Source organism: Leuresthes tenuis, unplaced genomic scaffold (assembly GCF_036924035.1).
Source record: "Leuresthes tenuis unplaced genomic scaffold, fLeuTen1.0.hap1 SCAF_9, whole genome shotgun sequence".
NCBI classification, from domain to species: domain Eukaryota; kingdom Metazoa; phylum Chordata; class Actinopteri; order Atheriniformes; family Atherinopsidae; genus Leuresthes; species Leuresthes tenuis.
The window spans coordinates 549,106-562,039 of record NW_027325363.1 but is presented as its reverse complement, the minus strand read 5'-3'; the positions used below and the strand labels follow the sequence as shown (position 1 = coordinate 562,039).

General features: G+C 52.4%; 2 protein-coding genes across 2 annotated transcripts; one reads left to right on the top strand and one right to left on the bottom strand.

Moving 5' to 3' along the window:
* Window positions 1-5,804: 5,804 nt before the first annotated feature.
* On the bottom strand, window positions 5,805-8,905 carry rnf169 (ring finger protein 169). Its single transcript, XM_072391817.1, has 6 exons — window positions 8,520-8,905; window positions 7,899-7,969; window positions 7,461-7,538; window positions 7,271-7,371; window positions 7,100-7,193; window positions 5,805-7,015 (listed from the first exon to the last, which is right to left on the bottom strand). The coding sequence occupies exons 1-6, from the start codon at window positions 8,821-8,823 to the stop codon at window positions 5,993-5,995; spliced, it is 1,671 nt and encodes a 556-aa protein (XP_072247918.1). The 5' UTR covers window positions 8,824-8,905; the 3' UTR covers window positions 5,805-5,992.
* Window positions 8,906-9,698: 793 nt separating this feature from the next.
* lipt2 (lipoyl(octanoyl) transferase 2) lies at window positions 9,699-12,784 on the top strand. Its single transcript, XM_072391829.1, has 4 exons — window positions 9,699-9,796; window positions 10,917-11,231; window positions 11,300-11,426; window positions 12,466-12,784. The coding sequence occupies exons 2-4, from the start codon at window positions 10,923-10,925 to the stop codon at window positions 12,717-12,719; spliced, it is 690 nt and encodes a 229-aa protein (XP_072247930.1). The 5' UTR covers window positions 9,699-9,796; window positions 10,917-10,922; the 3' UTR covers window positions 12,720-12,784.
* The last annotated feature ends 150 nt before the right edge of the window (window positions 12,785-12,934 follow it).

The window sequence follows — 12,934 nt, the reverse complement described above, 5'->3', positions numbered from 1 at the left end:
AGAAAGACCAACTTCTTGTGTTGTAGCTACTGGCATCTACTGGCTGAAGAGTGGCTGTTTCTAAGGGTAACAGAGGGTGACCCACCAAACCCTCAAACCCCACTACCCCGTCCCATGTCTGCCTCTTTTGTCGTTAATTCAGAAGACACAAATTCATATTTCATGGCAATATTCACTTTGCAAAAGCTGAACAAATAAAACCTAAATGCTAGTTAGTAGCTTAGCACTAACTTAGCAAACTGGTTTGCTAACAGTCTGATAATTAGTCCGTCACAAACTGACCGCTGAGCGATTCCTTAGGGACCAGCCGAGCCGGCGTCCTTAGGGACCAGCTGAGCCGGCGTCTTTAGGGACCAGCAGAGCCGGCGTCCTTAGGGACCAGCTGAGCCGGCGTCCTTAGGGACCAGCAGAGCCGGCGTCCTTAGAGACCAGCAGAGCCGGCGTCTTTAGGGACCAGCAGAGCCGGCGTCCTTAGAGACCAGCAGAGCCGGCGTCTTTAGGGACCAGCAGAGCCGGCGTCTTTAGGGACCAGCAGAGCCGGCGTCTTTAGGGACCAGCAGAGCCGGCGTCCTTAGAGACCAGCAGAGCCGGCGTCTTTAGGGACCAGCTGAGCCGGCGTCCTTAGAGACCAGCAGAGCCGGCGTCTTTAGGGACCAGCTGAGCCGGCGTCCTTAGAGACCAGCAGAGCCGGCGTCTTTAGGGACCAGCAGAGCCGGCGTCTTTAGGGACCAGCAGAGCCGGCGTCCTTAGAGACCAGCAGAGCCGGCGTCTTTAGGGACCAGCAGAGCCGGCGTCTTTAGGGACCAGCAGAGCCGGCGTCTTTAGGGACCATCAGAGCCGGCGTCCTTAGAGACCAGCAGAGCCGGCGTCTTTAGGGACCAGCTGAGCCGGCGTCCTTAGAGACCAGCAGAGCCGGCGTCTTTAGGGACCAGCAGAGCCGGCGTCTTTAGGGACCAGCAGAGCCGGCGTCCTTAGAGACCAGCAGAGCCGGCGTCTTTAGGGACCATCAGAGCCGGCGTCTTTAGGGACCAGCAGAGCCGGCGTCTTTAGGGACCAGCAGAGCCGGCGTCTTTAGGGACCAGCTGAGCCGGCGTCCTTAGAGACCAGCAGAGCCGGCGTCTTTAGGGACCAGCAGAGCCGGCGTCTTTAGGGACCAGCAGAGCCGGCGTCTTTAGGGACCATCAGAGCCGGCGTCCTTAGGGACCAGCTGAGCCGGCGTCCTTAGGGACCAGCTGAGCCGGCGTCCTTAGGGACCAGCTGAGCCGGCGTCTTTAGGGACCAGCAGAGCCGGCGTCCTTAGGGACCAGCTGAGCCGGCGTCTTTAGGGACCAGCTGAGCCGGCGTCCTTAGGGACCAGCAGAGCCGGGGTCTTTAGGGACCAGCTGAGCCGGCGTCTTTAGGGACCAGCAGAGCCGGCGTCTTTAGGGACCAGCAGAGCCGGCGTCCTTAGGGACCAGCTGAGCCGGCGTCTTTAGGGACCAGCAGAGCCGGCGTCTTTAGGGACCAGCTGAGCCGGCGTCTTTAGGGACCAGCTGAGCCGGCGTCCTTAGGGACCAGCAGAGCCGGGGTCTTTAGGGACCAGCTGAGCCGGCGTCTTTAGGGACCAGCAGAGCCGGCGTCTTTAGGGACCAGCAGAGCCGGCGTCCTTAGGGACCAGCTGAGCCGGGGTCTTTAGGGACCAGCAGAGCCGGCGTCCTTAGGGACCAGCGGAGCCGGCGTCTTTAGGGACCAGCAGAGCCGGCGTCCTTAGGGACCAGCTGAGCCGGGGTCTTTAGGGACCAGCAGAGCCGGCGTCTTTAGGGACCAGCAGAGCCGGCGTCCTTAGGGACCACCTGAGCCGGCGTCCTTAGGGACCAGCAGAGCCGGCGTCCTTAGGGACCAGCAGAGCCGGCGTCCTTAGGGACCAGCTGAGCCGGCGTCCTTAGGGACCAGCTCAGAGGGACATGAGACATCGAACTGCCTTACCTCTCAGTAGACAGGGAGCAGCCAGACACGGCGCCTCCTACCTCAGATACCAACTGAACACAAATCAGCTCCTACAGCCTCAGTTTGACCTGAACATAGTTTCAGATTTAAAACTGGCCCTAAATCAGCTGAGCCGTCATCTCTGATTGGCAGACGCTCCCTTTGGTTCCCATTTGATAAACATGACAGCCGACCAATCAGAATAGGGGTAGCCAATGAAATGTGAGGCCCGGGAGGGTTGTCAGGTCACATGAAACATCACACAGCTACAAACCTGTTAATTCTGTCCAGGTGCGCATTTCAGGAAGTGACCTGCAATGTTTCAGCAGTTTCAGGTGGAAAACACGCTTTGTTTTGGCTAAAAGTCCATTTAAAAGTTTATTTTGAGAGTTTACTGTGAAAAAGCCAAAGCAGACGTCCATCTACCGTGAGGCAGAGCTCATTTTTCACCGACCACAGTCTGTCTGATCAAGGATTCGATCAAACCACCTAAAACTAGGTGCAGGTGTGTAAAGACAAAAGAAAGCATGACTTTTTCTAATTCTTTTACTTTTACCTCAAACATCTCTGAAAAAAAAAACACTGATTGTGATCATTGATCTTTGCTTGTTGTCTCAGTGTGAACTTTAAAGGGTTAAAGACTCTGATCATCATGTTCTTTACTACATGAACTCAGCAGAGGTGGAGATGTGGGTGGAGCTCATTAGCATATTCAGAGATCCGCCCACAGGGCAAAGAGGAAGTGGAAGAGTCAGTACCAAGTACCACCGAGTCCGGGCCTGGCAGCTGTGGGTCAGAAGCTGAAACTCATTTAATTTCCTCTTAAAACGTGGCGTACGGTGACTTACCGGGTGACTCGGCGTGCAGGTCATATGCGTTGCCATGACAACCCGCTGAACAGTCACATGGTTAAACATGAACATTCGTCTGATGCTCAGTGGAAAGAGCCTCATAAAGAAAGATCTGATGATTTTAATCATTGGCTGGAAACTGATAAATACCATAAAAACTTAATGGATCTGTGTCACAACAACCTTTAACTCGCGGGATGAGGTTCCACCTCCACACCTGAGCTTCCCTTCAGGAGAACAGAGACGGCGGATGGTCAAAAAACGCGACAAGGTTAAGAAAACTCCTTCAGAACTCAAGAAAAGACGACGATACTGAGGCAGCAAAGTTATCCTCAGGCTTTAGGAAACACCGGACCGTCCTTCCTGAGAGAAAGGAGCTCCGACGCTTCCTTAAGGATCTCCTTTAGGAAACACCGGACCGTCCTTCAGGAGAGAAAGGAGCTCCGACGCTTCCTTAAGGATCTCCTTTAGGAAACACCGGACCGTCCTTCCTGAGAGAAAGGAGCTCCGACGCTTCCTTAAGGATCTCCTTTAGGAAACACCGGACCGTCCTTCCTGAGAGAAAGGAGCTCCGACGCTTCCTTAAGGATCTCCTTTAGGAAACACCGGACCGTCCTTCAGGAGAGAAAGGAGCTCCGACGCTTCCTTAAGGATCTCCTTTAGGAAACACCGGACCGTCCTTCCTGAGAGAAAGGAGCTCCGACGCTTCCTTAAGGATCTCCTTTAGGAAACACCGGACCGTCCTTCCTGAGAGAAAGGAGCTCCGACGCTTCCTTAAGGATCTCCTTTAGGAAACACCGGACCGTCCTTCCTGAGAGAAAGGAGCTCCGACGCTTCCTTAAGGATCTCCTTTAGGAAACACCGGACCGTCCTTCCTGAGAGAAAGGAGCTCCGACGCTTCCTTAAGGATCTCCTTTAGGAAACACCGGACCGTCCTTCCTGAGAGAAAGGAGCTCCGACGCTTCCTTAAGGATCTCCTTTAGGAAACACCGGACCGTCCTTCCTGAGAGAAAGGAGCTCCGACGCTTCCTTAAGGATCTCCTTTAGGAAACACCGGACCGTCCTTCCTGAGAGAAAGGAGCTCCGACGCTTCCTTAAGGATCTCCTTTAGGAAACACCGGACCGTCCTTCATGAGAGAAAGGAGCTCCGACGCTTCCTTAAGGATCTCCTTTAGGAAACACCGGACCGTCCTTCCTGAGAGAAAGGAGCTCCGACGCTTCCTTAAGGATCTCCTTTAGGAAACACCGGACCGTCCTTCCTGAGAGAAAGGAGCTCCGACGCTTCCTTAAGGATCTCCTTTAGGAAACACCGGACCGTCCTTCCTGAGAGAAAGGAGCTCCGACGCTTCCTTAAGGATCTCCTTTAGGAAACACCGGACCGTCCTTCCTGAGAGAAAGGAGCTCCGACGCTTCCTTAAGGATCTCCTTTAGGAAACACCGGACCGTCCTTCAGGAGAGAAAGGAGCTCCGACGCTTCCTTAAGGATCTCCTTTAGGAAACACCGGACCGTCCTTTATGAGAGAAAGGAGCTCCGTGCTTCCTTAAGGATCTCCTTTAGGAAACACCGGACCGTCCTTCAGGAGAGAAAGGAGCTCCGACGCTTCCTTAAGGATCTCCTTTAGGAAACACCGGACCGTCCTTCCTGAGAGAAAGGAGCTCCGACGCTTCCTTAAGGATCTCCTTTAGGAAACACCGGACCGTCCTTCATGAGAGAAAGGAGCTCCGACGCTTCCTTAAGGATCTCCTTTAGGAAACACCGGACCTTTATGAGAGAAAGGAGCTCCGACGCTTCCTTAAGGATCTCCTTTAGGAAACACCGGACCGTCCTTCAGGAGAGAAAGGAGCTCCGACGCTTCCTTAAGGATCTCCTTTAGGAAACACCGGACCGTCCTTCCTGAGAGAAAGGAGCTCCGACGCTTCCTTAAGGATCTCCTTTAGGAAACACCGGACCGTCCTTCCTGAGAGAAAGGAGCTCCGACGCTTCCTTAAGGATCTCCTTTAGGAAACACCGGACCGTCCTTCAGGAGAGAAAGGAGCTCCGACGCTTCCTTAAGGATCTCCTTTAGGAAACACCGGACCGTCCTTCATGAGAGAAAGGAGCTCCGACGCTTCCTTAAGGATCTCCTTTAGGAAACACCGGACCGTCCTTCCTGAGAGAAAGGAGCTCCGACGCTTCCTTAAGGATCTCCTTTAGGAAACACCGGACCGTCCTTCAGGAGAGAAAGGAGCTCCGACGCTTCCTTAAGGATCTCCTTGAGGAAACACCGGACCGTCCTTCAGGAGAGAAAGGAGCTCCGACGCTTCCTTAAGGATCTCCTTTAGGAAACACCGGACCGTCCTTCATGAGAGAAAGGAGCTCCGACGCTTCCTTAAGGATCTCCTTTAGGAAACACCGGACCGTCCTTCAGGAGAGAAAGGAGCTCCGACGCTTCCTTAAGGATCTCCTTTAGGAAACACCGGACCGTCCTTTAGGAGAGAAGGGAGCTCCTATGCTTCCTCGACGAGGGTTAGGGACCTTTTTCTGTCCCACAATTCCTTGCAGCTGCAGCTTTTATAACGACTGGACTTACATCCTAACTGTGATTCAGAGCTTTTCCTGAGTCCTGAAGAAGTTTTCCTCCATCGGACTTTAACCTTGTGACGTTCTGTCTGAGCCCAAAGTTCAGAGTTCTATCTATCCGACCCGATCCTTCGACCCGATGAGGAGCAGCAGCAGAAATCGGGCCGATGAGACGGGCTTCCTGCACCTTTCATCTTTACACTGCTGAAATAAACCAGGAGGTTCTGGCTTTATGCCTCTGTACGACCCGGTTAATCTGATCTCCTTCCTGTGGGGTTCTGAACACGTTATTGGCCAACAAACAATGGTACTGATGGGTTAGACTGAAGCTCCGACCAACTGATCAGCCGGGTTTGGTACCTGGGGTACCAGGGGCTTTTGGTTAAACCGGGTCAATGATGTGCAGAAACAAATCAACACTTCTCTGGACCTGTCAATCATTTAATAGATCAAAAGTTGAAAACAACTCAAGCTGATTGGGTTCTGGTTCAGAACCGGGCTCAGTCAGGTCCGTTGGGTGTTCAGTGGAACCTGCTGAGCCCAGTTTTTGGTGCTCTGCTGGTGTTTGGAAGACGTTCGTCAGTCTGCTGTGAAACATTCGGGGACTTTGCATATTTCAGTGCTTCTTGTTGATCCGTCTGGACCTCCTCAGGCCCCGCCTCCTGCGGTTCTGCGTGGACCTCCAGGACCGCAGGAAGTACTGGTCGGGGCTGGGCCTGCGGCCGGCGCTCCGGCTCTCCAGGTCGAACTGTCTCTGCAGCTTCAGGGCGAGCGCCCGGTCCTGCTGGATCTGACCGAGGAGCCGATCCTGCGCCGCCCGGCTGCCGGGTCGGCTCCTCTTCGGTTCCGGGTCCAGATGTTTGGTCTTCTGTTTCCTCTTCTTGCCCCGCCTCGAGGTAGACTGGTTGTGGACGCCGCCACTCTGCGGGTCGTTTGGCACAAGTTTACGCTGGAAACCCGAGTTCTTGCTGTAGGGCGAGAACGACGGCCTCCGGCTGAGCGGCGCCGCCCCGCTGCAGGACTCCGGGGTGGCGCCCGCCGGCTCAGAGTCCGAACAGCCTCGCGGCGCGGTGCTGTAGCGGATCGCGGGGACCCGGATCTTTACAGAGTCTGTGGCCGGAGGCTCAAACAGCAGCCTCCTCTTGTTGGACGCCACGCCATCTCCCGCCCGCCACGGATCGCCGCCGTTGGTCCTGTGGAGCTCGCCGACCGGGCTGGTCAGCGTGGCCTTGGAGTTCAGTTTGAGGTTCTGCCGGTCCAGCTCGATCTGACGCCACTTCTGCAGGACGGCCGGGCTGGCCTCGTAGCTGGTGGCCTTCTGCAGCCCGCGGGTCAGGTTCCGGGGCGTGGACTTCACGATGGTGGGCTCCAGGAGCCGGCCGTCCGGCAGGCGTTTGGGCGGCGTGCACGGCGAGCACACGATGGGCTTGAAGTGGTTGAGCTCCTCGGAGATGCTGTCGTTGCTCTCGGGGCTGATGGAGCGTTCGGGCCGGGTCGGGGGGAGGCCCAGAGGGACGGATGAGGTCAGAACCGCCCTCCAGGTGAGCCGCCGGTCGGGGGCGGTGATGGGAGCCGAGATGGAGCGGCTGTTCTCCGAGGAGAGGAGGATCCCCGCCGCCGAGCTGTGGCTGATCCCCACCTGGCAGACAGAGAGGAACAGACGGGTCAGAACCGGGCTGCTGGCGTCGGCTCTGAGGCGCCGTGGTCACTAACGGAAACGTACCCGCTCCATGGCGGCCGCGGGCTGGACGACCACCTTCAGCTTCCCTCCTCGGTCCTCCATCGGGTCGGTGCAGCTGCGACTTCTCTGACAACCACTGAAGAAGAAACGCTCAGAGGTCAGAGGTCACGCAGTTCTGCTCGTGATGAGTTCAGGATCTGTTGGAAAGCTCACCTGCTGAACGCTGAGGAGTTCTTGGTTTTCCTGATGAAGGCTGAGATGTTTCGGATCCTGCGGCTGATCGGCTCTTCGTTCTCAGAGTCCGACAGAACTCCCTGAGAGTAAAAAGCAAAGCTCAGACGAACCAGAACGGGAAAAAGACTTTTCCAACTTTCCTGATTTCCTTTAACTGCTCCAGACCCACCAGCTCTGATCCCGACTCGTCTTTGCAGATCACAGAGTTCCTCCTCCTCGCCTCGTCTCTGTCCTCCGACGCCAGCAGCTGAAACACAGCAGCCTCAGAGTTCATTCTTCCCATAATCACTGATGTCAGTGAAGCAGCCATCAGTCTGAGGAAGCTGCTCTTCATCAGTCTGAGGAAGCTGCTCTTCATCAGCCTGAGGAAGCTGCTCTTCATCAGTCTGAGGAAGCTGCTCTTCATCAGGAAGCTGCTCTTCATCAGGAAGCTGCTCTTCATCAGTCTGAGGAAGCTGCTCTTCATCAGTCTGAGGAAGCTGCTCTTCATCAGGAAGCTGCTCTTCCTCAGTCTGAGGAAGCTGCTCTTCATCAGGAAGCTGCTCTTCATCAGATTAGGCTGCTGTACAGAACCACGGCTGGTCCTGGGTCAGGTGCACGGACTCACCTTGTGTTTCCCCATCGGACCGGACAGAACCTCCGCAGACTTTGGGATGAGAGCCGGACAGACGAAGACTTCTGAGGAGACAGGACGGCTGTTACAGTGAGTTCACATTAAACTGTTATCTGCTCTGTGTTCTTCACACAGCTCCAGACTTTATGCACTTATTATTATTATCTTATTCATCTCTGAGGAATTACCGACGACCAAAGATCACATTTGAAATGACCTAAAGGAGACAAACCCTTGCTGGGAGTGAGGAGCAACAGCAGAGCTGTGCTCAGAGCTCCTCCTCCAGCTCTACAAGTCCGGACAAGTCCTGGGAGGACCTGAGCAGAATCTGCAGAAAGACTCCCAGATAAACCCGGGCCAGTCATGTGACCCGTTTACCTGATGCTCTCATTGATCAGCTCCACAGAAGTCCAGAAGGACACTTTAACCTCAGCTCTCACTAACTAACTGCTTCAAACCTGCTAGTTTCAGTAACCAGTTGTTTTAACTGTCAGGCCTCGGGCTCCTTAAACTTTATCAAAGTTTGCTCCTGAGAAGCTGAAATATGGTGTAAAACTCTGTTTTCCTTTGGTGAAACACCCAGAAACCGGAGTTTCCCCGCTTAAAGACACCCACCTCTCCGGCTATCGCTGCTCCTCCTGCCCGCCTTGCTGCTGCACCTCTCGGGCTCGCTCCTCTTCCGAAGCCGCTCCTCGCTGCCCGAGTGTCTCCGGGCCAGACCGAGCGGACAGGCCGGGTGTCCGCAGGCCGGGTTCTCGCCGGGCTGGAGCTCCTCGCAGGCTGCGCACTTCTTCGCGTCGTTTTCCGGCGGGCTGGAGCCTGACCGCAGCCGGACTCCGGGCCCGGACACCGGCCGGGACGTGTCGGCGGCAACGCTGGCCGGACTGCCAGGGTGTTCGGCGGACCCTGCGGTCGCCATCTTCCTCTCTCCGGTCCGCTCTCACAACAAACCCCGCCCTGCCGCCGCCGAAACAGCGCGAGCGCAGAGTGGACGCGCGTGCAGCCCGCCAACCACGGAGCTGGAACGCGGCGGCGCGAGCCTGAGGTCTGACCTTCAAAGTAAAACACTGGCTCCAACTCAGGTTGTTTATCACAGAAACCAGAGTGGGAGAGGTCAGTGAAGAAGAAATACTCCATCAGAAAAGGTGAAGAATAAGAAATAAACTGAAAAAATATTCAAATATAAAGATACCCTGAGGCTTTACAGAGAAAATTTAGAAATCTGGATGAAAATTAATCATTTAACATCCAGTTTATAATTAAAGTCTAAAAGTTTCAACTATGATCATGAGTTTCAGTCAGAACCGATTTTCTTCTTTATTTGTATATTTTACTGGCAGAAACAGGGTTTCATGGATGCAATATTCAATTAAATACTAAATTCGCTGTTAGTTGTTTCAACTTTTGAACATTTTCACACCATTTTAAAGCCTCTATCTCTGTTTATTGATCAATAAATAATAAAAATGAACAACACTGTAAAAAAAGTATTACGTGACTCACTCCTCCAGCACGATTGGTTAGATTTGCTTACATAAAACAACTTTCTGTATGGAAAAAAGCCATTTGTGTCACATTTATTACAGTTTAGTTTTAATCAAATATATTGTATCCACTGTTTAAGAACAAAGAAATAATCCCAGAGCTTAACGTTTCTTTGTGTATATGGCTTTCCGTCCCAGTGTAAATATATTAACCGTAAAAACACGAAATCAGTGATATTTGGAATAGATAAATGATTTATTATGAAAGGCTTGTTCACTTCCGGTTGGGCTGCAGCGCAGCGCTGCGTCAACCGGAAGTCAACATGGATTTCACATCAGAAGAAGAATGGAGACGCGGTTCCAGCGGGTGGAGGAGGATTCCTGAGCTCGTGCGGTCCTTTTAGGCAGGTAACGACCCTGAAATGAAATAAACTAAAAGACGAAGCCGCGACACACCGGAAGTGACTTTAATCTGCTTCTGTCCGGTTTCTGTCAGCGTGTCACGGAGGTCAAACGGCTGCTCAATGACACGCTGGGGACTGCAACACCTTTGAAAGGCTTTTAGAAGTTTATATTCAGTGAAACCAGAAAGCCGAATTCTCTGTGAGCAACAGCTGTTTGCGGCGGACAGATGTTTGTTCAGATTATAGTAACTGGATTTGTGTGATACTGTAAAAACTCTAAAAACAGGAAGATTCTCAGGCAGGTTCTGCAAAGTCTTCTCTGAGTTAAAAGTAGATTTCAGGTTTGTTGTGGATTTACATGAGATGTAATAATCTCCTCCGGAAGTGGGGCTGAAAGTTTTATCTGAGTTCAGGTGTTACTGACAACAAAATTTACTTTATGACTGTTGTGCTGCTCCTCTCTACAGGCTACACTGCGCCTGTCATCCAGCGGCGAAACACGAGCAATTCACCGGGAAGAAAACCAACTCAGCTCTATCGAAATGTCTTCTGTCAATCTGACCGTGTTTCTTTTAACTATAAGTCAATTGATGACGATACGGAGGAGAATTAGAACTCATCAAATGTTAGCCTACTTTTTACTGCCTTTTTAATTAGAGAAATATAATTTTACTCCATTATATGGGTTGTGAGTTTTCTAAATATCTTCCGAAGGACGCCGACTTTCACCAAACTGTTCTCGGTGAGCAGATGAACGTATTTCATGCCAGAAATAAGGTTTAAAAACACCGGAGTTCCCTTTTAAGGTGAATGAAGGAAAACGTAGAAATCGTAGAAAACAACTTTCAGACAGAACAGCTCCAACAACGCTGCACAATACTGGACAGATGACAGTATTTAACTTTAATATGTTCAGATCACCAGGATCAGGACCCTGGATGCTGACATGTTGAGCAGCTTTAACCCTCCCAGATGTGTTCATGGAGGGACTTTCAGGGAAAGCTCTTTTAAATCATGATTTAGTGTCTTGTGTTCTGAATGTTTCTCAGAACAACACCAATGTGACTGATGTTTTTCCTGAGTTCTCATCTGTCTTCACTGGCCTCCATGTTTTTCTGTCTCAGCTTTGGATGCCGGGGGGCCGGCCCCTGGTGGAGGTGGTCCGTCTGGGCCTGATTTCCTATCAGGATGCTCTACGGCTGCAGCAGCTCTACGTGACCCGGCACCGGTCGGGTCCGGCCCACGCTCTGCTGCTGTGCCAGCACCCGCCGGTCTACACCACCGGGATCCGCCACACGCCGTACCCCGCCCACCTGCTGGGCCAGCTGCGCCTGCTGGGGGCCGATGTTCACCGCACCAACCGAGGCGGGCTCATCACCTTCCATGGGCCGGGTCAGCTGGTCTGCTACCCGGTGCTGAACCTGGGCAGCTTCAGGAAGGTGAGCAGGCGGCAGCGGTGTGCTGTGGGGGACCTGAACGTGTTTTAAAGCGAGCTCTGTGCCCTCAGAGCGTTCGTTGGTATGTGGATCAGCTGGAGAAGACCGTCATCGCGCTCTGCGGCCGGTTCGGTGTCGAAGCTTCAACGTCTCCTCACACGGGAGTTTGGGTCGGAGACAACAAGATCTGTGCCATCGGTACGTAAACTGAGTCTGACGTTGGTGTGTCAGAAACCAGCTGAAGGAAGCAGAAGGAACGTTAACACCTGCTGTGTGCAGCCTGCGTTTGTCTCCTTTTGGTTGGTTTTGCATCTCTGGGGCAGTTTTGTGGAGGTTTTGTCTCTTCATGCGTTCGTCTGAATGACCTGAAATATCTCAAACGTTCAGTTTAAAGTTTCACATTTAGGGCTGAAACCTTTCCTCAAGTAACTGGATTACATAGAAAGATATTCACAAACTCTGAGTGAAGTCAGAGTCAGACTGTCAGAGCACGGAGGGAATGAGCTGCAGCGGCGCGTCGATGACATCATCCCAGTGACAAGTGTGTAGAAAGCCCTCAATAAGCCCCCCCGATAGCCGCCAATAACAACAACACAGCAGCTATGAGCTAACAGAGCTATAGCACACGTTCATTCATTCATTCTTCTTAAAGTATTGGTGAAATAAAGACAGATAATGCTTTAACAGATAACGTTAGCATTTTAATGGAAATCAGTCGGCTTGTTAGCTGAGAAGGAAGCTAGCAGAGAACAGAAGGAAGCTAGCATAGAACAGAGGGAAGCTAGCATAGAACAGAAGGGAGCTAGCAGAGAACAGAAGGAAGCTAGCAGAGAACTGAAGGAAGCTAGCAGAGAACAGAAGGAAGCTAGCGGAGAACAGAGGGAAGCTAGCAGAGAACAGAAGGAAGCTAGCAGAGAACAGAAGGAAGCTAGCATAGAACAGAGGGAAGCTAGCAGAGAACAGAAGGAAGCTAGCAGAGAACAGAAGGAAGCTAGCAGAGAACAAACAAATGTCCGCTTACTGGAGAAGCTAAATAATCTTTTGTTGGAGCCTTTGTCATAAAACATAGAACACTCCAGTTCATTAGCGTTGTATTATATAAGGCCAGCTCATAATGCTAATGAAAGAAACCAATCAAACATTCAGTTCTAACGGAGACCTCCAGCAGAACCAGGAATGGTGGCCGATGCTTCAGACTATCTGTGATTATTCATGTTAAATAATGTGTTGTTGCCAGGAATCCACTGTGGGCGTTACGTCACGTCTCACGGTTTGGCTCTGAACTGCAACACCGACCTGTCGTGGTTCAGCCACATCGTCCCGTGTGGGATCGAAGGTAAAGGTGTGACGTCGCTGACCTGTGAGCTGCAGACGGACGTCGGCGTGGAGGAGGCCATCCCACACCTGCTGGCCGCCTTCAGAGAGCAGTTCAGCTGTGAGCTGATCGAAGGAGCAGCGCCTGAACCTGACGGGGGCGGCGGCCTGGTGTGAGGGGACTTTACGCTGTTGGACTGTTTATCCAGTTACTCAATAATCAAACTGTACTAAAACCATCAATAACTCCATGGTGTCTGTTTTCCTTTTGTTGAGACAGTCTGAAGTTGGAGCTCAGCTCCAACATCTGTAACACTTTGGTGTTTCTGTAAATAAAGATTTCGCAGATATGAAAGTGTTCCATCCATTCAAAGCAGTTTTATTTATAAAGT

Excerpts from the sequence above, each read along its gene's own strand:
- lipt2 (XM_072391829.1), top strand. The coding sequence starts at position 10,923 with ATGCCGGGGGGCCGGCCCCTGGTGGAGGTGGTCCGTCTGGGCCTGATT. Across the intron at positions 11,232-11,299 it reads ACCTGGGCAGCTTCAGGAAG|AGCGTTCGTTGGTATGTGGA; the intron begins GTGAGCAGGCGG and ends CTGTGCCCTCAG. Across the intron at positions 11,427-12,465 it reads CAACAAGATCTGTGCCATCG|GAATCCACTGTGGGCGTTAC; the intron begins GTACGTAAACTG and ends TGTTGTTGCCAG.
- rnf169 (XM_072391817.1), bottom strand. The coding sequence starts at position 8,823 with ATGGCGACCGCAGGGTCCGCCGAACACCCTGGCAGTCCGGCCAGCGTT. Across the intron at positions 7,372-7,460 it reads ACGAGTCGGGATCAGAGCTG|GGAGTTCTGTCGGACTCTGA; the intron begins GTGGGTCTGGAG and ends TTTTACTCTCAG. Across the intron at positions 7,016-7,099 it reads CCGCGGCCGCCATGGAGCGG|GTGGGGATCAGCCACAGCTC; the intron begins GTACGTTTCCGT and ends TCTGTCTGCCAG.